General features: G+C 43.2%; 1 protein-coding gene across 1 annotated transcript in view; it reads right to left on the bottom strand.

Annotated features, from left to right (window-relative positions):
- Window positions 1–4295: 4295 nt before the first annotated feature.
- Window positions 4296–25002, bottom strand: part of LOC119453519 (uncharacterized) — a 54185-nt gene continuing 33478 nt past the window's right edge. The window contains exon 4 of the mRNA XM_037715561.2: window positions 4296–15536. Within this exon, the coding sequence (XP_037571489.1) occupies window positions 15440–15536 (97 nt within the window). The 3' untranslated portion in view covers window positions 4296–15439. The remainder of the gene's footprint in view (window positions 15537–25002) is intronic.

Genomic DNA, 25002 nt, shown 5'->3' with positions numbered 1-25002 from the left:
TGCAACTCATGTCATCTTTCGAGGCTTCAGTACCTACAGTCCACAGATGTGCAGCCTTTGATATTTGCAACACCGATGGTGGTGTTGCATATGTAAACACCAATACAATTGCTGAGTCATAAGCGTTCACAGTAGCAATCCAGGATCAGCATTAGAGATCAGAGGACGATAAATTTACAGAAGAAGCAGAACGGACATAAAATACTTTTTGCTCACATTGCACAAGTTGTGCCTGGTTGTTTTTGTTTATACAAAATCACGAAAGCACTAACCTTTACTGACCATAGTAGAATTCCTAACTCGGTGAGTTGAGCCATCCAAACAGCAAACCATACAGCGCAGACTACAATGCACAATGTTTACCTCATTAGCGATCTCAAATTATGAATACAAAAGGGATCAGACAGGTGCAAACACTAACTTTGAAGTTAGCGCTTATGTTTGTCTTATTCCTTCTGTGGCCATCGCTTCTGTGAAAAAAAGAAATTGATGGAATACCAGCTTGCTTGATTCTCGGATTGTCAGGGGCAATGTTTATTTTGTCAATTTTGACTGCCCTTGTGGTTTGCTCTGTTGTAGTGACCAGTAGCGTCCACTCAAAAAATATGCACTTCAAGGAAGACTCAAGAGATAATTTCAGGTGTATTAGTAAATTACCTTTCTACAATACCAAAGAATTCACTCTCGCTACAAGAAGGCTCTTCGTAAGCACGAAAAGATACAAAAAAATAAAGTATCGGTGGCGATGCTGTCTCGGAATCTGTGGTGGCCTGGATAAATTTTTGTAAGGAAAGATGGACTACATTGTATTCTACAGGGGCTAGAAATGGAACTCCCCATATTTCAGCGGCTTTCACTGAGCTACATGGCCCGAATGCAAAGAAAATACTCTTGAATCCATAACATTACTTGAACATATCAATGCTGCAGTTTTGATGCGAAATATCAAAAATGAAACCTTGAGGTTCGTTTTCTCTGGTATTTATCAACCTATTGTTGGAAAATTAACTTTGCGGAATACCTTTAACACTTGTCAATGCATTAGGTGCTTCTCTTTAGTACCTCTTTAATCCCATAAAACCCGACATACCATTTTTGATATGCTGAATTTAATACCATTGATTTGATAATTTAAGCACAGAAAACTAAGTGCAAAGGTCATAGCAACAATTTTTATACGTTGTGTATAATTTAGCATTCCAATTGCTAGTTTACTCATTTTGCTCATTCATTAATGTGTTCCTTTTTTTGTACGAATGTGCTCTGCATGGCCATAAATGAATGTGAACAAGTTGTTTTAATTTTCTTTAATGTGGAACGGTATTTGGGCTTTGCAGTCGGAAGTAGCGCTGCATTTGTCGTTCACCCATGCAAAGGGTTTTAATATTTTGCTTTACTGGCAGTCTGATTCATAAAATTCAGGTAATGACTACATGTACTGGATTGTCACAACAGCATCGGGTGCCAGGGAACAACATATCCACTGATTGTCATTTGTCTGTTTTCTTTTTAAAGTGAAGATTGTTGTGCCAACCCTCCCCAGGCTTTCCTGACCGTAGATGAAGAGAAGTTTAATAGACTATTAACAAGATAGCAAAATAACAGAGGTCAACAGTCTGTAATGACATGGCGAGAGACAAGGAAAACGAAGTCTTGAAAACTTACAAACATAAATAAGCATGCATACTACAAAAGATTCATGTTAACAAAAGTTTGAAGGACTGTCCAGCTGTCCTGCCAAATATATTTGTGGCTGTATATGCATATACAAAGGTTACGTGAAGCAACCCACGACATTGCTTATATAAACCTTGTATGCTCACCACAAACGTCTTTTTTTGTGATCTTGCATCACTACTTGGTTCCCGGGTGCTGAACCAGAATAGAAAAGTTACTTTCAGCTGAACCTGAACAATATTTTTTACATCATTGTGGAACTAAACAGGTCCATTTTGGAGGAACTGGTTTGAAAACAGGTTCAGCCCAGGGTTGCTGCTGAAATTATTTGAGAGCAGATGACGCCTCTCGATGCAGTGCACAGTGTGTTGCCTTAGAAAAGGTCATCTGGCTCACCACAGTGATTTCATTGACTCATGCAACTTTACGCATAATCATCTCAACTGTACACGTTATCTAGGCACAACGGCGCTGCATTATTGCGGAGGGCTCTGCTTGTGCTCAAGGCATTGCAATGTTCAGGTACAGTAGCACACTGGTTGCACTATCCAGTATGCATGCTGCAATTTTTACTGTACCTTCAGTGACTGCTGCTGTTCCCGCGGCACGATTATGGTGTCACTGAATTTTGTCATGGCAGAGCATGGATGGTGACAACTGAATAAACAATAAGAAGAGCAGATTCTTCATGATAAAACTAGCATGCACAAAGAACGAAAGACCCAAGTAGCTCACCAACAAGAGCTGATTCGCAGCTCGGTTTATTTCAGGAAGAAGAAGAACGTAAACTTTATTATCAAATCGATAAGATTTGAGTACGGTTTGTGTATCTTTAGTGGGTCTGGGCACCTGCCGCGGACGCGGTTCCGAGACCTTGTCTCGAAGCGGCAAAGATTGTGAATATACAGGGTGTTTCAGCGAACACTTTCAAACATTTTTGTAGGTTGCCTGTGGCAGATAGCACAATTGTAGTTCATGAGCTGGTCTACTCAAAGAAGCGGACATAACTTGCACAAAAAATTGAAATGCATAGTCTAAGCGTGAACTGTTACCTTTCCCCAGGGATTTAAGATGCTCTTTAAGTTGTATAACTTAACACACCAGCCAGTTTCTCCCATGTAAACATCGCCGCAAGTGAAAGGCAACACGTACACAACACCTGTTTTACATTTAATGAACTTTGAATTTTCTTTCAAAGCACAGATACCATTTACGATACTTTCCGTCTTGTCATTCTTTTTTGCCACAGCTTGACAGAGTCACCGTAGCTGTTAGGCGCACTGAAAATAGCATCATCACCAAACCGGCTAGTTATGTTTTTTAGAACATGAGAAAAGCGATGGACATAAGGCACAACTGCGATAGACTTTCACTCTGTGCCTTCTCTGCTCCTTCCCGACCCTTTTGGTTCCACACCCTTGAGCACATTGATAACTGTCTCCGCTGCTCCACAAATAATGTGCTCCAGGAAACCCACCGATTTTAGTCTGGTTACTTGATACAAAAAGCTTTCATTTGTTGTGTCCAGACACCATTTGAACAAGGTCGCCCCCAGGCAAGACACCGCAACTCCACTTCTTACGACTTTTTAATCACCAGAGTTATAGTGAATCGGCTTAACTGATCTAGCGCTGTACATCATGCCGTCTAGGCTGTTTTTTCCTTTCACTCTGCACTTCTTCACATTGGACATCGGATAATACCAAGCTTGGACCTCTGGAATCGCTTACCTAAGAATGCACAGTGCCCTTCTTACCTACTCTCCCCTATTCTCCTGTCTAAAGCTTTCGGCAAGATAACCATAATATGGCTTTGACCACTGCACTGACGCACGCATCAGTGCAGTACCACGTGGCCACCACGCCACGATTTTGACGATGTCTAGAGGAGCCCTTGTATCAAACCCTGTTCATTAAAAAATGTCATAATTTAAATAGTATAATAGCGCAATAATCATAGTGTCACCTTATTGCACCGTTACATGAAATGGAAAAAAAAAAAAGATGGCTTTTCTATTTAGACTACAGAATCCAGCCACGGAATACAGGGACAACATGCTTACTTTGACAATGCAATCGCAAAGGCTGCCAAACATGTACGAACGATTACTGAAACAAAAGCAAAATGTTTACTCGAGCATAGGAGACCTGTACCAGTCAGAGCTTTCTAATATATTCAGAGGATACATTGGCTTTGCAGTCCTTGCGCCATTATGGTAACGATGGTTAGGTTTGTGCAGGAATTTGTCTTGACAACTGTGCTTGCGGCTTCAGACGTTGTTGTGGCTTTATTTACTACGCTTTATCTGTCCTTATTGGCCTGAAGTGTTCACCCATCATATTTTGTAAATGCTAAAAGCACAAAGACGCTCTGCACACATGCGTAATCATTACGCATGAGCACATTTATAAATTATAAGCCAATATCTTGTCGAAAATCATGAATTTGCAAAGGCACAGATTTGTTTCAAGGAAGGAAGGCCAAAGCTGAGGAAAATCCATCTACTAACCGTCATTCCGATGCTGACTGAATTGCCGTGCCTGCAACTCCTGTAGACAAAAATGCCAGACTTCCCCCTGGTATTTTTGTGCAGCAAACCCAATGAAAACCACGAGATGTTTTGAAAGCACTTCATTTTAATTCCTCTCCATTTTGTACAGTGTTCTGTCAGCAGCATCCAAGCTGGCAAAAAAAGTGCATACAAAAGGCACACACAAGCATAGCCAGTTTCAGTAGTGTATTCCACAGTGGTCACTGAGCTTGAAAGAAATATCCTCGAAAAGACGATGCGGGAACACACAACACTTGACTGAAAGTACAGACAAACATGGCAATTCTAAAGTTGGCTCCCTTGCACAGCGACTGTGCCTTACAGTGGAGCAGTAGGTGTGCATATATGCATCGCAGTTCCGTTAAGTCAATCTGAGCCTTCAGTCTCTGGCGTGCCCTATAGGTACCACTTCTAATAGATGGATGTCACGCGCTGAAATCATTTTACTACACTTTGGTGCCTGTTTAGAATCACCTTTATTAGAATAATACTGCTTGCAATATCCTCAGTGTCTTCCTGTTTCTGTCTTGTTCTTAAACATTCACACTTTGACACAAGATGTTTCGACACCAACTAGCCGAATCATATGTGATAACGGGGATGTTCAGTTAAAACCAATATACTTTCACAGCAATTCGCTTCGTATCTATTAAGAGTGTACAAGAAATGTGCAAGAAAACTCCACGCAGGTACCCATAGCAACTACACGGCTTGTGTAAGATTAATTTAGCAGTTTGGTGGCCTACAGATAAACATATTAAATGCAGAAAGAACACATGACACTTCTGGCTGTAAGACATTCTGCTCCGTCAATGTTCCTAATGTAGCCACGCTTCTGTGTAAGAAGCCAACTTTAGAATTATGCAACCAGTTTATCGTTGCAATGTGTACTGCTCAATATAAATTCTCTGGTGCAGTGTGCTATACAGGACTTGTTTTTAACACAACTGCTATAAGATCACACAAAGCATTGTCTTCACACTGTATTAAAAAAAAAGGTCGATGGTTAGATGGCTATGCTTTGTCGACGAGGGAATGTGAAATGCAGGTCTACATGAGCATCTGCAGTTCTCTAGAGAAATGCACAAGACACAAAAAAAAAAATGGAAAGAAAGTTACTCCTAGCTTGCTACAGGAAGTAAAGAATTGCACTCTGCGAGACACAGAAATCGCATATAATGTTGCAAACAATGCATAATGACTATCTTGCTGAACACCTTGCAAGTATATGAAAACAAAGTTATCCCAAGCATAGTAAACTTTGTTTTCTATGCTTAGAATAACTTCAAAACAAAGCATCTGAAACTTCTTTTCATATTGTTTCATATGCAAGCAAATGAAATAAAGTTTCATGTGCTTAAGATAACTTCATTATCGCAGGTATCCTAAGCATATGAAAAAAGTTATCCTGTAAGTTTATATGCTCACATGCTTAGGATAACTTCATTAGTGTAGGTATTTTGAACATTTGAAAACAAAGTTATCCTATATAATACTTATATCCTCCTACATCTTGGATAACATATCGTAGGGATCCTAAGCATATGAAAACGACGTTGGCCTAAAGGTTGTACTTGCTGCCTAAAAGAGACACCGCAGTCCTGCTACCGCTAAAATGAGATTCACTGCATGTGCTCACACACTGCCCATCTCAACTCTTCATCCCCACTAGCCGCTATGGCTGCTCATATGACTACTACTCAATGCTGCCAGTCTCTAATATTCAACAGTGGTCTTTTTAAAAAAGTTGCAAGAATGACTCTCACGCAAGCAATGGCAGTTGGTCTACTACCACACGATGGGCAAGAGATGCCAAAGCACAACATGGAACGAAAGGAGTCGAAACATGCAAAACACTTTCAGTCAGACAACAGTGTAAACGTTTTGAATTATGCAGGCAGCCAGCTTGCACTTCAGATAAGCTCGATGTAGGCTAATAAACAAAACGACATTAGCACTTGACAATTACAAATGAAAGAAAAAAACAAGCATCAAAGTAATAATGACACAGCAAGTGGTAGATCGGATAAACCCCTTTTGGGTCACACATTCATACATTTAGCTGCCTCAAATGAGCAAAAACGAAATTGATGCCATTAATCGAGTATGTTTGCAATACACATTCATGCAGCATTTATATTTACTCATGTTTTCACAGGCACCATTTTTCATTTGTTTCGTTTACTGAATACACAGAATGTTCCTTTGATTTTGCTTTTTGTCATGACACCACACTCTTGTTTTCATTTCACATCCACACATTTCAGCACTTGCAAAACACAGATTGCCTAACATACCACCATTACCACACGCAGTGTTGCGTTATCTTTATGACTTGTATCGGGTTGTACTGAACACGAGACAGCAAGAGATGATCTCTACAAAAAAGAATAATTCTCAAAAGAGATTAGATGCCACATATTAAACAGCAGTGCAGACATAACAGCCTTGACACAGTCGAGGCTGAAATGACAATCAGCAGACGTGTGAGCTGACAGAATTTGTAGGCTTTCCTGATCATGGCACAGCACATGGTACATTGAAACTGCCTCACAGCTGATGCATGCTTCATATGATTCAAGTATGCCAAATTGACAGTAAGAAAGGTCAACATAAATTCACACACTGTAGTTTTAACACTCCTACAAAGTTAAAATTAGGTTTGGGCACTACAATTGACATGAGTTGCATCGCACCAGCAAACAAATGCAAACATGATTCAGTACAACACTGAATAAATGCAGCTTTCCATTAACAAGCACATCACGAGGCTGAGAACTACCACACGCTGTACAGTCAGTACATAAAAATGGTTAAGATTGAACCATGAGCAGCGTGTGTATTTAACTGAAATCACGAGTTGTTTTAGACCAAGCAGGCAAAACTGAGTGACCCCACCTAGATGGAAAGCTCACTATAAACCACTAACATTGACCAAATTAATACTCAGTCACACAAGCAAATTTAGTGACACTATGAGCAAGGGAACTGCTACACAGCGAGTGTCACTTCGGCGGCATGCTGCTACATGCGAGAGGAAAGCGTCTTTTGGAATTAATAGCAGTGTGAATGGGTAAATCAGCCTTTACATTATATATTTGTTATTTTATGCAATAATTGCAAAATAACAACACGATCTATCATCACAAGGCAAGACAGCAAAGCATCCGATACGGGAGTGACACGTTGCAAGTTCAGAATGAACGATATGCAAAACCTGCAAGTGCGCTATTCCACACACCTTCTTTGACGCAACCAAGATGGCAGACCTCGGGCTACAATTGTAACTGAAGTATCAACATGTGGGCCAGCCACCGTCCTGTTTTAAAATGCATCTCATCTTTAACAGCGCTACTAACTGGGACGCAGCCACCTTGGTTAGGGAAAGTCAGCTCTGTGGGAAAGCCTGCTTACAGACTTTTGCATATTGTCTCTTGAAGTCCTGAAGGTGGCAAAGCGTCTGCGCCTCGAAAATGAGAGGGTTTTCATAGCAAACGGCAAGTGGATGCTTATGACAACTTGAAACCGCACGAACACACACAAAAAAAATGGTGTTTTCAAAATTAGTATCGACCCAGCATTGAGCATTATTCTAGTTGTTATTGAAACACTGCTTTTGTGGCTACACGCTTCGATGCACTGAAGTGCATTCACCGAACGCACTCACTAGCGAGTGTGTTCTGCACAGAAGGCCGCTGAACCTCTCCACCTAACAGCCTGTGAATGACAAGTGCACTCGCTCCAAGTGACAATAAATATGCCCATCCTCTGATTACAACAACCTCTTTTCCAATGAAACACAGTTTGTTAAATTTTAGCACTTAATGTCTGTGTGCCCAAAGCACAGTATGTTATTCCATTCCACCCATAACAGAACGCCAGAGGGAATCGAACCTGCAACGTCACGATCAGCAGCAGAATGCCACGAGCCACTTAGTTGTTATAATGTGTTTTTAAATGCAAAGCTACGTAGAGGAGTTTTCACGCAGGTTTTTGTACAGCATGTCGTCGTTGCGAGCCTAACATTGAGGAGGTACAAGCATACTGCAGAACTGAACATGTTGGGTGCATTACACCCACCAGAAAGAAGGAGATGGGCAACAATGCTCCACATTGTTCATTTGTGTTGTCTCTTCAATCCCCAACATGTTTGATTCTGAAGATCACTTACTAGCTCAACGCCACATTGCTTTAGGCCAAGTGTTCTGGTTGCTAGAGCAGAGCTGGCACAGAACAGAGGAGCCATGGCAGCATAACAGAATGCAGTGAACACTATAGAAGGACTTAAAAGCCCAGGTTTAGCGACAGGATTAAAAAGACTTGAGATATAGCGAAAGAGTCACACTGGATATAGTGAGGCAATCGGGAGCTTGTGGGTGCACTTACTAAAATGTGCATAGGACCTTGTGCACAAGAGAGGTGTATAGACTTTCTGTCGTGAAATGTTGGGAAACAACTCAGGTACAGCAAAAGATATTGCACTACATGTCTATGGCTTTACTGCCCTTAATGTACAGGTGTGGACAAAAGTAATTGGAACATGAGAGCTGTGGCCAAACTGCATCCCAGCGCCCTCTAGCACAGCCTCGCGGTGAAAAAGCAAGAAACTGGATCACGCAGACACGCTGATCGGCGCTGACAACGAGATCACACCTCTCGATTTGTTTATTTACCTGTGGATCAGTGTCGCTTGCAGCTTCTGCAAATGTACACTCAGTAGCGTGACGGTGCTGGTAGCACAGCTGTTCTTGCATCTTGCGTGGGCTGTAAACATGTCCTCATGACACAACCAAGTGCAGCTATGCTATCAGCGCTTATATACTAGCGAGTGTTCAGCTGCAGACGCTGCAAGAGACACTGATGCACAGGTAAATAAACAAATCGAGAGGTGCGATCTCGTTAGTGGCAACGATTTGCCTGCATGCATGACACCCCGAGGTTGCTTGAAGGTGCTGGGATGCAGCTTGGTCACAGCTCCAGAGTCCCAATTAGTTTTGTCTGCAACTATACACCTTCCGCCATACTTGACCAAAACACGCTTCAGCTGCCTTTTTCTCCTGCGGAGGAGGGTGCTGGCGAATTCTGGTTGGGGTGCTTGACTGAGTTAGCTTAATGCATCCTCCTTTCAAAGCGTCTCATTTTTTGCTCCTTACAGGCCTTGTTTTGATAACGTTAAGCTGCTGAAGAATGGTCGTGTTAAGCCTGATGGCAGTTGTGCAAGTTGCTCAGATTTGCATAGATTTACAAAGGTTGTTCATTTCTTTGTTTTTTAAATCCTTGCATCGTGCACAGGTTTGTTATGTTTTTTTGTTTTTGTTTTCAGGTTTATTTTCTGTTGTCCTTGCAGTACTACTGCTCTAGAAACAGCATTGATTCTGGGGAAAGTGGAGAATGTTATAAAAAAAAAAAAGATTAGGCACTGCAAGCTGCTTTCATCAACTTACTATCACTTTGGGCTCATGCTATGCACCGCCTTGTTTCTTTCACTTTTTGCTCACAGCAAAACAGCCAGGTACGTTACACCCCCTTAAAGGAATCTTTAAACTGAAAAATTACCACTGCATACTACTTTTTCGTTCATTTTGCGGTAACAGTTTGATTATTAGAAGAAATAAAATGACGGCCGCACTTCCATCTCTTAGATATCTCCCACCAGCGCCTTGGCACCGGTACAACAAATTTCAAAGTATATTTTTTTTCATATGGGGGTTATTGCGGCATAGCAAAGGTTTAGGAAACTTGTTGAGTTATACTTCTGGCTTCCCTAGAATGCCATGTAGTCCAAAGTTTACAGATTAAAATATACCTAGGCCCGAGAAGACACTGTCAAAATTCGTGTTATCACAGCTGATTAGTTCAGAAACCTTAGGGTCCCTTAGCCACTGGCCTTTAATTTTGGCCGCTTTTCCAGCTTTTCAAGCCTCCTCTAATGGTGAAAGCCATTTTTCCACTTCAGAAGCATCTTTTAATACTGCAGTAACTTAATACTATTTGTTTTTAGTGTCCCTTTGCGCTACTGGCAACATGCTTGCTGTGCCATGATCTGTAGCTGTAGAAGGTTGTGAAGGCCTTCCCAAATTTTGTTGTATTGGAACTGCGGCTATTACGTGGGTTCATTGTGTGAGTTCACTTTATTGTTAGCCACAATGTCATCCGCTGAAAACAGCTTGAAAGAAAAAAAAAAACTTATGGCCAGCACTCGGCGCGGACCTAGTTGCTGAATCTGCACATTAGGGATGCTCCAAAATCAAAACTTTTAAATCAAAATAAATATCTAAAAAAATACCAGGCCTGGAATATCAAATTGCCGATCATATTTTGCATTTCTCAAGAAGTAGAAACGGATTCAAGCATGGAGAGGATACGTGACAACATAAAAAAAAATGAGAGAAAATATTTAGTCCTGTATTCAGGAAATATTTCATTCGTGAGTGCTGTCTGCAAGTGATCATCACCGCGGTAATCTTCCCGTTATAACACCGATCACTATCGCAAGTGGCAAGTACCCAAACGCCAGCCAATGAGGCAACGCTCTTGTGCGAGAGAAACATTGTGAATGCGGGTCCCTGACATCCTTTGACACGCCCAACACTTTATGAAGTCTATTCAATCGGTCAGGCTGAAAATGAGCAAAGTCTGCAAGTGAGCAAGGTGTTGGTCTTCACATTTCCCGGTTTGCTTATGGTGCATGGACACATTAAGCAAAGTACAATGTCGGTGTTAGTGGTGCAAAGGTTTAGGAAACGAAGAAAAGAAATGGACAGTTGGCATTCTTTCTGTCAGTTTCTTTTTTTACGTTCCTGAACATTTGCACAACTAACATCGACACTTTATCCAACCTGTTGAGAATGTGCAGAGACCATTTTTAATGCTGTCCAGACTCATTAATCATCGTAATACTGCACATATGGTCATAATCGAATATACTCACAGACACCAAACACCAAATTCTCAAATTGGCTACTTTGATTCAGAATGTAATATATTTGACTACTATATGAAACTTCACATATTAGCAATTCTTACTGCACGTAGCACACGCTAAGCTTAGTAAGACAAGCAATAAACACAGAAAAAATGCGGGCAAACAATCGCAGTAGATTCACAACGTCAAAAAAAAATGTGCGCACTCTTGCCGAGTGGGAGCGTCACATCTGTGCGCTGTCTACAATTTTCGGTAAATTTGTACTATGAGCTTGTTGCAGAAGGCACACACCTTGAGTGGAGGCGATAGCACACAGACACATGCATGCACGAACACCTCAGTTTTCAGACACAAAAACACTCCAGTAGCAATTTATCAGGAATGCATTAGAAGCATGACGCATCACACGACGTCATCGTGACGTCATCACATAACACCATCGCATGGCAAGGAAGAGGGCACCGAGGCACAAGGTTCATGGCAGGCTACAAACAATATTCATGCATTGCACTCATCGTCGCAAGTTGATTTAGTTCAACATCGTCTCGCAGCTACAACGAATGGTAACTAAAGTTAATGACGTGTTCAAGTCAGTGAGGTGTAATAGCACCATCGAATGGCCCCCCCGCTCCCCATACACAACATAAGCTACTAGCCACACAAAACAACACGAGGGAACAGTTACGACAACATATAACAACTAAACGGTGCTTGACTGTTGAATAACTGTACCGAGCCTAAGATCCTCGACCACACACGGGGTAAAGAGAAATGCTGTATCAAACAGCTCCCGATTAGCCTTCACCGCCTAAGGATTCTTGAACAATGAACTAAGTATAAGTGTACAAGCATTCTTGCATTCTGTCCCCAATGGAATGCAAATGCTGTAGCAATAAACCCGCGACCTCATGCTTAGCAGGAGAATGCCATAATCAGTGAGTCGTTTTGGTGGATATAAGTGGGTTTTCATAAGTTCAGTGACTAAACAATTTAACGCGACACAAGCATAAATAGCCTCCCTTGATGCCGTTAACACTGGCATTGCATCCACGTTGCGGTACAAGTGGTTTTAAGCACAGCGACATGATTTTGCATCCAGGCTTTCCAAAACCGTTAGTAGTTGTCAGCTGACAATCACATCAAATTTGCACGGTGTTAATGCAACTTGTTAATAAGTCATGCTTTATGCAGTTAAAATATTAACCCATAACATATTGCTTCCGTGACTTGCTATCCATAGCAGAGAAGCAACTGCGAGTGATAGGAAGCAAAAATAATGAGCATGTAAAAAAATGACATCGTGACATTGACAGAGGGACCCGGTGCTGCTAGGTGAATGGGAAGAGGTCACAGAGGTCGTTCCTAAAACTGTGTGTATGATGTCATGTGCAGGAGACATTAGCTTTTATCTTCACATGTGTCCCATTCTTGAAATTACCTAGGATTTGCGCAATATCCTGATAAACAGGCATGTTCTAACGAAAATGCGATTGGGCATATTTCTACACAAGACCAGACAGTGTTCTACTACCACGGACAAATGAAGCACAAATGAGAAAATTATAATTGGAATGGTCAGACTGGAAGATGATGCTTCAGGATCTTATTGTGCCCTATCATAGGCATGCCATAAATCATCTCTAGTTGAGATTAGAAACTGCATCTTCGTATGAAATACACGAACAAACTTCCTGCATCGATTATGTTTTATATTTCCTGTTTGCGCTTCATCTGTCCATGGTAGTGTGCATGAGAAATACATATCACCCTTCAACTCTAGCATAGTAAACATGGTCATAATCCAGTTCGCATAAAAGGTATCATATGAGTGCTTTCAAGCGCTGCTTGGTCTAACGCTATTGTCATCGCGGCGATTAACCAGTAAGCACTCGCAAAATGACTTGTGCTGTTCTCCACTGCCTCACACGGCAGCTTACAATGGTTTGATATGGCAATCTGATATGCCTTCCATGCTTCAAAGCAATATTGCTCGTGACGAACCACATTACAAATATGCAAACAGCTTCAAAGGCTTGCATGTGCCGTGCAGCGTGAATGATAGCTGCAATGATGAGAGGAATCAAGTGGACAATTTTCGAACAAACATCTTCTAAAAGATAGCACCTCAACGCAATCTTCTGCGTTGAGCGAAAATCCACAGTATCAAGTGAACATCTACAGTATGCCGTAAAAAAAAAAATAAGATAGCGTGGATGCAAATCCTCACTGGCAAAGCCCTCATCAGCAGATCTGAAAACGGTGCAAGCTTGTTTCTCAAGAAAATAGTGCAGCGCAACTCTACTGTGTGCTTATGTCATTTCAAATTGTAAATGGATGAGCCAGGTCTTTTCAGAACTCCTTTTGTTAAACAGCAGTTCAGTTCACTATGCCTGGAACGTGAACGGAGTTGAACAGAGCCTAAAGTGGTTCGCACCAATGCATCAACCTTGACTAGTGTAAGACTTCGTTCACACAGCCCATTTTCTTTCTCCTCCTGTAACCATCGAAGACATGCCCAAAAGCAAAACACAATGCAACCGTGTTCCACAGAGCGAGAGAGATTGGTTGACAGTGAAGAGGAAAGCCTGCTGACTGCACCGTAACACTCTAGTGCACAGCCGACACTTGAACATTGGTCAGCAGCGTGGGGAAGGAGGAGAAGGGATGGAAAGATGACAGCGATAGGAAGGAAGATCCTTAATCAGTGTACGCTAACAGGCAGTGTAATTTGGTGCATATGGTGACAGTGTCAAAATATACATACATCAATACTGAGCCTTACCTTGGCTGAGACAAAAGTAATTTGACCTAGTTGTTAAGGACACAATGAAAACAATAATTACCATAACTGCATTGGGCAATTAAAATTTGGGCGGTTGAAGGAGTTTAATGCGCCAAAGCAACACAGCAGCTATGAGAGATTCTGTTATGGAGGGCTCCAGATTAATCTTGGCCACCTGGGACCTTTTAACGTGCACTCAAAGCTTGGTACACAAGTGTTTCTGCATTCCATACTTTTTGAAAAACGGCTGTAACTGCCAGAAAACAAACTCAGGACCTCATCCATCATCAGAATGCTACAGCCACTGATGCAGGTTCACTTATACAGTCGAACCTCGATATAACGAAGTTGTACTTGCAGCGAAAAACTTCGTTATATCGCGAATTTTATTAATTCGAAGTTTCTTAAATTCAGTAGAACTAGGATTGCGAAAAAAAAAAAATCGCTACATCGCGAATTTAGTTAAATCGAGGCTCGTTATGCCAAGGTCTGACTGTACTTGAAAATGAATCATTGTGCTAAGCACCACAGCAAATACTATATTCACATTCTTGAAGTCAAAGAACTGCAGACTGATTTCAGTCACGATGACTAAATGATTGACAGGTCTAAGGTATGACGAAAATGCTGAGGCTTTTCGCAGGAGTTGCGAGAGTTCAAGAGTCTTCTCCTCAAGTGCTTTCTGACAGGGACAGACTCCTTCACCAGAGTAAGAATAAAAGCATGTGCAGCAGTGGCCTGCATTACAGGATGCCACTGATCAAAGAGCAAATGCCCTGAAAACACTTCACTTTTGCAGAAACATGTGCACCGTCAGTAATCGGACAGAGTAGAATGCAGCTGTGTAAATGAAGCCAGCAAGTCTTCGCAGGCAAGGATTAGATCACACACTGTTCCAGCTGGCTGCCACAAGAAATACACCTCCCATGAAGGCGACAGTAAACCTACTCCTATGACCGTGTCATGGCCACAATAAGTGTTCATTCAGGCATCATCACAAGGCCTGAATCCACCCTTGCATACTTGCAACATCCTTGTACTGAGTCTTCTTTCCTATCAGTCTTTTTACATCATCAGGTGAAGGACACCATTGTTAAATGCACATTTACTCCAGTTGCTCTCTGGCACGTCACTTTCACACCAGCTAAGCTTGCTGCAGTCTACAATGTACTAAAAACACCAAAACACATTCACTATTGTTTAGCAATCCCTGAAATCACAGGTCAGGTTACTCACTGCAAACACAGTCGCCACAAGCCCATTTTTTTTTGTTCACACTGCCACAAGGCACTCGTAAATGAACTCCGCATTGCTGTAACCAAATGCGGAATCAAATTGACAAAGCGCAAAGTCGAGTCTTTTAAGTCGTCATCACAGTGATGCGGAAAAACAACCATAACCGAAGAAACAATAGCCGGGCAGTACACTCATTTGCCGCGGGGTCACATGCCGCAAAGCAGATCTAGGCACCAGATCATCGCCAAAGGGTTGGGCTCGGCAGCTGCTACCGGTCAGGTAAGTCCTCCTGCACTGCAATCACTGTCACGGGTGCTCCAGGAGGCTGTGATGACTGTGGCGGGGGCGATACCTCAGGCACCGTTCTGCGAGGAAAGCAGTCAATAACGACATGAATACAGCGTAGCAATGACGATTGATTGACTGACTAAAGTAATGCAGTTGAGAGGCCAACAGCAACGAAATTTCAGGCCTTCGGCTACATATGGCACGCTGAAAAATCTCAGAGGCAGCATCTGAGACTCAGAGAAAATCACCAGGTGTATGCGTCATCTGCTTAAGTGCTGTTGAAATGCTGATAACAAAAAAACTACACAATTACCAGCCCTGTGGCTCTGCCAAGATTGCTTTAGTGGTACTATTTATACTACCAATTTATAACAAATTAAGCTAAAGTGAAATTTCCATTCACTTGGCCTTTAACATGCCAAAGCAACACAGGCTATGCGAAATGCTGTAGCAGAAGCGCTCAGCATTATTGCGGGCCAAACGGAAACCTTTAACATGCACTGATCGGTAAGCAAGCACTTTTCCATTCTCGCCTCATCCAAATGTGGCCACTGTGTCCAGAGTATGAACCCACAACCTTGTGCTGATTCACAGTGTGGCACAGCCATTGAATCACCGTAACGGGTCAAAGGCAGAACAATGCTGCCTACTTCATCCGTGGAGATGGAGTGCAACTGTGACCAGCCTTAGCAGTATCAGGATTTCAAAACTGTTTCATTAGCAGTGCACATATGCATTCTCGGAGAACAGAGCTGAGCGCAACTTTGAGCTGACAGTGCAGCCTGGTTCAAACTTCTTTTTGGCGACACTGTGATTGGTGCCGTTCTGGTCGCCATACTGCAAACTGGAAGCACACCTTTGGGTATTGTTTCTCATTTCCCCAAAACAACAAGAGCAAATACAAATGTGCGCTGCGATTTTTTCAGGCATGGAAGTGCACGAGACTTGATTACACTACTGTTAACCATATCACAGATAATCGTAACTATGCTTAGCTCTTGTTATAGTATCAACAATGCAGTGACAATGCCGATTGCTGTTGGGGAGAAAATATCAGTTGGCGCATGGAAAGTCAAAGAGATGCAGCAAGTCTCTTACTGGCATTAAAAAAAAAGCAGTAGGTTACACATGATTGTTCCAGTTTCCTACTGATTTATTGCAACAGGCAGTACAGTGGACACCGCAATATTCTCAGAAACAACTTCTTTTTTATGATCTGCATGTCAACCTCTTCCACTACAGAGCTGCTTGCTGTGGCCTCTGAACTACATGCTTCAGATGCTACTCCTTGAAGCGGTCTGCGCTGGATGCATGAAAGAAGACGAATAGGGTGGCTAGGGGAGAAGTGAAAGAAGAAGAAGTTAGATTAAATGGCGGTCCGTCTCACTGAGATTATGTCTTTCATATAGCCGTTCTAGTTAGGAACGCTACATTTTGGCGCAGCCGACAGCTTTTGAAGACCAGACATGTGGGTGACGTTTTTCGTCGACCAGGCGTCATCGGAGTCTGTTGTTTTCACCCGATATCAAGTGCACGGTGAGCCAGCGACGGACCTTCCTCGCGAAGTTAGTTCTACCGGGCTGATCAATGTGGTACTGCAAGAAGCTACAATCAGCCGCGAAGCCCTGGTGCAAACAGGATCGGTGACAGTGAATCTACAGCTTCAGACACTGAGCGAACTCGTTCTGGAACCCATACACCAGTGGCACCGTCAAAGAGGAAACTCCCGCCGAGAAGGTGAGCCTGGTCTTGACTGTTATAGAAGAACTGCAAAGGCAAACGATGCAACAAAATGAAATAATGAGAACTTTTGTCCAAACGCTTCATCAAGAGAAATCAGCACGATATATTGTAGAGCCGGATGCTTTTGAAGGAGACTCGCAAAGTGTGCACTACTGGCTGTGGTTTTTCAAGTACGCCTGTGACAGGAATATGTGGCACTCCGACAACACCAAGATTTTGAATATGCGCCGTTATTTGAGCGCTATCGCCAGAAAATGGTATGATGTGTACCTAATGGATCATGAACCAACATGTTGGGAACTGTGGAAAAGCAACTTTTTAGCTGCTTTCCAAGGCAACGCGGTAGAAAGATGGGATGCTGCACTACGGTTCAGATATGCATGTGGCTCTCTGCTTGAGTACTGTATTGAGAAGCGTCGCCTATTGTATTCTGCAGAACCGAAGCTAGCGTCTCGTGCAGTTGTAGTTTTGGTAACGCAAGGGTTGTGTATCGAAATCCGTAGTCAAGTCAAGCTCAAAGGTCCAAGAACATTTGATGACCTTAGCTTTCTACATACCACAGTGTCAACAGTTCCACTAAGAAGACAACCAGGCGGTAGAACAGAACACCTGGGAAGCATCGATCATGACTGCGATGATGGTGAAGGACCAGTTACTGTTGTTCACGACAGACTACTTCCACATAAACTGACTGCCATGGATCAAAAGCCCGAGAAAAAGAGCTACAGTGAGACCGTGTATTTGGTGTCGTCAAGCTTACTGTATGCTCCCATTAAGGTAGATGGCATTGAAGTGAAGGCCCTTGTTGACAGTGGGGCTTCTGTCTCAATTATCAACAAGAGTCGAGTGGACGCCGGTCGTTTGCATGCTGGTAGAACGTTGCGTGTCCAAGCCTACGATGGGTCAGTGACCATGCATAGCGAATGGATCACCCTGGCTATTGAATTCCAAGGACATTCTATTACCAGTGGCGTATTGGCAATTCCCAATGTCACCTATGATTTTCTTTTGTCCCGCCCAGACATGAAGAAACTTAAGATAAACTTCTATTGGGACGACAAAGTAATGGCCGAAGACAACATAAAAATAGAAGATCCTGGTGAAGAACCTAGCTTATCAACGCTGATTTTCAATAAGGAAGACATCAAGACTAAGTACCCGGAGCTTATATGCATGGGCAGTTATCCTCCAGCGATGAAATCACATGTTGTTCCTTTTGAGCTCAAATCACATGTCGTTCCTTTTGAGCTCGCAGATAAAACAGTGGTTTGTAGAACCCCCTATAATATGTCCGGAGATAAAAAGGTGTGGCTGAAAAAGGAGTTGCAAGAAATGTTGGACGCAGGTATCATCCAGCCTTCTGTATCCCCATTTGCTTCTCCTATAACCATAGCGCCAAAAGATGGGCGTCCGGCCTTTGTACAGACTACCGTGCTCTCAATTGTCAGACGGAATTGATACCTTATCCGATGCCGAGAATCGATGACATCATTGACGAAACTGGTGATTGCCATTGTTCTTCACGAATAGATCTCTACAAGGGCTTTTGGCAGATTCCATTAAGTGAAGAGACGAAAAAGTACACCTCGTTCATAACCCCATTGACTTGTTTGAGTACAACCACTTACCATTTGGTTGGAAAAACTCCCCTGCGTGGTTTCAGAAGATTATGACCGACATTCTGAAACCTTACTTGGGCACATTTTGCAATGTGTACATCGAAGACATCATCATCTACTCAAAAACAAAAGAGGAGCACCGTCGTCATCTTTCAAAGGGTATTCGTGCTCTCAGCCTTGGCCAACTAAAGTCAACTTCAAGAAAAGTGCGTTCTTTCAAGAAAAAGTAGTATTTCTTGGCAGGGTGTTCGATGGACACACTAAAAGCACTAAGCAAGAATCGGTAGAAAGAATTTCCAAGTTGGTAAAGCCTTACGACGTGCACTCCCTACGTATTTTTCTTGGCCTAGCAGGACTCTTCAGGGCGTTTATCAAAGACTATGCTCTGAGAACAAGGTGTCTGACACGTTTAACCCAGAAGGACATGCCTTTTCGATGGGACGAGGAGTGCGAAGGTGCCTATTGTGAGCTGGTAAAACTAATATCGTCGGACCCGATCTTGCGAATACCAAATTTTTCACTGCCTTTCGTGCTGAAAAGAGACGTGTCACACTATGCAACCGGTGCAGTCCTATATCAGGAATCCTCAACACAAGCTGATCAAACGAAACACCACGTTGTGGGGTATTACAGCTATACTCTGAAGCCTGCTGAAATCAATTACTACACCACAGAAAAGGAAGCTCTGGCCATATTAAAAGCTGTTCAATATTTTCGTACTTTCCTGGGAGGTGCAAAATTTAAGCTATTCACTAACCATCAAGCACTGACTCAACTTCTGAGCATGGCACAACCAAGAGGCTGCATTGCAGATGGGTCAACTATCTGCAACAGTTTGATTTCATAATCTCGCACCGTCCTCGCCCGCTTCTCACTGATGCTGATGCTCTATCTAGATTACTTGTACACGAATCGAGCGAGAATCCAGAAGTAATCAATCATACTAAGCTGTGGGAAGGTACAGAAGATCTCCAGTTCATCAAAGGAAAGTATCATGTACCGCCAACTATGGTTCAAAGGATTCTTCATTTGTACCACGACACTCCTGGATCGGGCGGACATGATGGCTTCTGGCGCACATATAAGAAATTGCTCACGAGATTCAAATGGCCGGGCATGAAAAACGACATCAGCAATTACATACGCACATGCCACCTCTGCGAGGTGAACAGAGTTAAATTCAAGCAGTCGACAGACGTTATGATGAACCCCGAATATTCAAGCGTCCCATTCGAAGTAATTCACTTGGACTTCGCGGAGCTCAAGAAGAAGGGGGAAGGAGTCAAACGAACACAAGCCTTCCTGCTTTCCATAGATGTGTGCACAGGGATGATTGCAGCTAAAGCTGCTAAAGAAGACACAAACACCGTTATCGATCTCCTCAAGGCTGAATGTTTTAAGCACACAAAGACGACAGTCTGCGACAACGGGCCGGCTTTCCGGAGTGCGAAGTTATCAAAGTGGGCAAAAGAGCACGGGATAACGATCAAGTATTCCTCTCCGTACCACCTGGCAGCAAACGGCCTAGCGGAACGAGCCATACGAGACGTTAAACAGTTTCTGAAGATGTATACAGACTTTGCAGGTGGCTGAAAGTGCTACCTCGAAGTCGCTGTGAAACATCACTACAGATCGTACACCACTGGTTTAGGCTGTAGTCCTCATTTTGCCACTTAGGGCACAGCGCCCATACTTCCTGCAGATCGTGAGCTAGGCCTCATAGAAAACCTCTAACTCAATGAAGTCAAGAAAACTGCAAAAGAACAGGAGGTCTACAAGCGCCGCATGAAGAGAAACTTTGATAAGAGACACAACAGCGAGATACCGGACATAGAACCTGGAGACTGTCCTTATAATGAAAGGAACTGTACCTTCAAACTGCAAATTTTACGGACCATTTGAAGTGGTTAAGACCGCATCCCAGCATGGAATATTGAAGAACGTCTGGTACACTGGAACGTCTGGTCAAACGGAGTGCGCTTCCATTGGGAACACATTCAAGTATTACACCAGGAGTTGTAATCAAAAGAAGTCCGGAAGAGTGAAGCAGTCTGTGCTGGATGCATGAAAGAAGGCGAAGAGGGTGGCTAGGGGAGCAGTGAAAGAAGAAGTGACATTAAATGGCGGACAACACCCGTCTCAATGAGATTATGTCTTTTATATAGCCGTTCTAGTTAAGAACGCTACACTCCTATCGGAGTCTGCACGGCACACAAAAACAATTGCTAAGCGCAAATGTTGTGTAAAGGCTAGTGGTTAGCGCGTCCAGCTCCTAACTGCACATTGCTATAGAAACACGAGTTCAATCACCAGTGGTAGCGGTTGGCAATGTTTTGCTCTCAGTCATATGGGGAGGAAAAAACTGAGAATGAGTAGGTGGCCAGGTGATGACCGCAGAGTAACGATAACACGATGGTGCTGTAATGGAAAGGATGGGTGGATCAATGGATGGGACAGAGAAAACCCAGTTTCGAAAAGTCTTTAATCCTGCATTGCACAAATGCAGTTCCAAGGAAAATTATAACAACTTGTTCACCTTTGTTTCTGGCCATGAAGAGTAGACTTGGACAAAAAAAAAAGTTATTTGAGTAAAAACCAAGTATAATAATTCATTATTTAGTATTTGGTTAACTGAACTACCTACAGCTGAAAACTAATACCAGCTTATGAAAATAGTACTGCAGGCTTTGCATTATTTTTCTCGTGTTAATATCTGATTTCAATGTACCAAAATCAGCACATCATAAATGCATGTCAGGCATTACAGAGTTAATTGTTGTCACAGCAAAATGCAAGCCCTGCCACTGTCTGATGTAGCATGGCAACCTCAGATGACAAATCTCGTGTCAGCCACATTGAAACACCAGATGAGCACATTTTCCCAAAGTGCGACATGACGAAAGTCTAGCTCACACGGTGCTGCTACTTTCAGAGCAATTAAAGACACTAAGGTTCCATTTGGAAATAGGAAAAAAAGATAATGGCCATGTCAGAAAACTTTACAGACAGCAGCACTGCATGTGTACTCACAATGCTCATAAGCAGGTTTCCCAATCAAACAGTGCAAAAAAGTCTGAAAGATGTATAAAAGTGCTCTACATATCCAATTCTAACATGTACCTTGTTTTTAAAGAAAAAGGATCTGAAAATTGCGTGTGTATTATAATCGGGCACAAAACTTAAACCGTGTTCATGGCCTTGGCAATAGCCTACTGCCAAGCCAAGTGTCGTTGCTATTGTCATCATAAGACGATGACAGGACAAAATTTGTCTGGGCTTGGCAACAACATCACGTCACTTTCATTACGAAGGCACATTCAAAATGGAAAACATTTTACATGCTACACTAGGGACAGCAGAACCATGACACATGTTTTTGGCATTGCTCAGATTTGTGTGTGTTGCATGATGAACAGGCAAAGTGGTTGGTCAAGGCATACCATTTGTAAAGGCTGCAAGATTTGTCAGGAAATGTGGAATAACTAGTGCAATAGACAGCATGGCAGATAACATGCTGTCTGCAGATGTGCTGAAGAGCTGTCTTAGAGCCAGTACGAACAAACAAGTATAGTTCCACAAGTATGGCAGTGTGGGCTGTATCATGTTCCGATTGTTAAAATTGGTGGTATGCTAGTTTTTCCATGTACTAATAAAAACATGTGCACGTTAGATTTGGGGGCATGCTGAAATTGAATAAATGCAGTAATTCCTTAGTTAAGATGTCAACAGGGAGACACAGCTTAAATATAAGTTAAGCTGAGAATAGAGAGAGAGAGAAGAACTTTATTGATTTCTGGCAGATTGCTGGGCTGGGTTCCCACCTAGGAGCCAGCGGAGAGACCGTGTCTCCCGGCAGCTTCCTCGGCCTGCTGGATAGCCCACAGTTGCTGGCCCAGGCCTGAACTGAGCAGCGCAGTCCCCCAACGCGCCCGAAGGCCCTCATTGGAGACCGCGACCCCAGTATTGCTGATTAATGCTGGACAAGCCCATAGGATGTGATCTAGTGTGGCTCTGGTGTTACAATACTGGCATAGATTGATTGTATATAATTCGGGGTATATATGGTTCATGATGACAGGGTTCGTGTTTGTAGCTGCCGCCATTGAACGGACTGGGCCCGATTGAGCTTGGAGTGAGGCGGTGGATACTCCCGCCTTTGCATTCGATAATTTTGAGTAATGTCACAGAATTTAGTAAGCTGATCGTCCCATTCCCACACCACTGCAGAGGTGTCCGTTCGGGTGGCTGCTTCTTCGAACGCGGCTCGGAACGTGAGACCTCGAACCACGTTGTGCGCCACCTCGTTTGGACTGAACTCCGGTTGATCTAGAGGTGTGTGGGCTGGGATCCAGAGGATTTGTACGCATTTGTCTGCCTCATAAGTTTTGCCTGTATTAAGGACCCGCAATGCCTCAGGGGAGATTCTGCCGTTGGCGTAGTTTCGCACAGCCGTTTGAGAGTCGCCGATGATATACGAGGCATTGGTGCAAGCTATCGCCAGCGCGATAGCCACTTCCTCTGCCGTTTCTACGTGTCTTGTGGCGATTGATGCGCTTGCTTTGCATTGGTGTGTGTGGTCTACGACCGCAGCTACGAAGCGGTCACGGTCCCGATAGCGTGCTGCATTGACAAAGACCGCTTCCTCGTTGTGACCAAAAATCTTAGTCATGGCTTTGGCTCTACTGACACGTCTGCCCTCGTTGTGTTCGGGGTGCATGTTCTTGGGAATATTCTAAGGACATTAAACTGACCTGTAGGCACAGTGTGTGTCTCATGTCCCTTAACAAGAAGTTTCTCAAGGAATTCCAAATATATGAAAGTTAATCCAAAATGCCAATGTGGTGCCTGGCACGTACATAAGGCACCTACGGAGCGATGTACCATAGGCAGCCAGTGAAGACATGGACTGTCAATTTCACTGTGGCATCTACCTGTCTGTCCCACCCGTTGTGCCATTATCCTTGCCATCAGGTCGTTGTCCTTATCGTGTTGTCGTCTTCAGGCCTTATCCTCAGCATCACACTTGTCCATATAATAAAGAAAAAACAATACTTTGCTCATCATTGCCACTGGTGATCAAACTCAGGCTTCTGCAACAATGGGCAACTGAAAGTCAGGTGCGTTAACCACCGTGCTAATGCCTTGCTATGGCACTTGTCAGTTTGTGCCCCAGCTGGGCAACATTGCATGGCAACTGCAATGGCAGTTTGTGCCATAGGTGCCAGTTGCAGGATTTTGTGCATCACGCAGATTCTGACAGTGCTGCCATCTGTGGATATACATTGGATGCCATAGCAGGCAATACTGCGGTGGACAAAGACGATGTTGCATATTTTGCAAAGTTGTTCTTAAAAAGATGGCCATAAGGAAGATGGCCTACTAGTGGCCGCAGACAGACTCGATCCCGTCGACAGGTTAAACAAGAGGCATTTTAATAACACTGACTAGGACTAGGGACAACAAAGCCCTGCTAGTAGTCAAGAGACCCTGTTCCCCTCTCCTGCTCACCAATGCGCTTCTTTTTCTGGTGACTCATGCGGAGCTTGAGGTAAAAGCAACATTTTCGGCCACACGGTGCAGTTAATCACAGTATTCGGGAAGATACAGTTTCTGGATAGGCCTTGCTATAATAAGACCGTGTTGTTTCACCTTGCGGGAGTGGACATGACCGTATGAATTTCTGAAAACCTCCATGACCCTTGCAAGCTTCCACAGTTGTTGGGGTGAGGCCTCAGAATGTACGATTACGAAGTCACCTTCCTTTAACTCGGTGGTTGGCCTCATGGCTGCGAAAGGAGCGGATCGGAGTTGCAGCAGATATTAATTTTGTCATCACATACAGAAGTTATCTGTTAGGAGCTTCCGGTATGAATATCAACGAATTATGTCTGATCACCTCAATTTACTGATGACTTTAACCATGTCATATAACAGTATGGTAATGAGTCGACAGCCAGGCAATAGATTGGCAGGTGTCGAAGGGCACGGTTATGCTTCATCTGTCTTGACGAAAGTTAAACGCCTAGAGTTGATGACTGCTTCGAACTTTGCCACCACTGTCGTAGTTTCTTCAAAGTTCAGGCAGGCTATGCTGAGAAGTTTACACAGCAGAACCTTTAATGATCGGACCAGCCGCTCCCACCACCCATCCCCCACCAAGGGGCATTCAGCACGATAAACT

Source organism: Dermacentor silvarum, chromosome 5 (genome assembly GCF_013339745.2).
Source record: "Dermacentor silvarum isolate Dsil-2018 chromosome 5, BIME_Dsil_1.4, whole genome shotgun sequence".
In the NCBI taxonomy this organism is placed as follows: domain Eukaryota; kingdom Metazoa; phylum Arthropoda; class Arachnida; order Ixodida; family Ixodidae; genus Dermacentor; species Dermacentor silvarum.
This window is presented reverse-complemented; position numbering and strand designations above follow the sequence as displayed.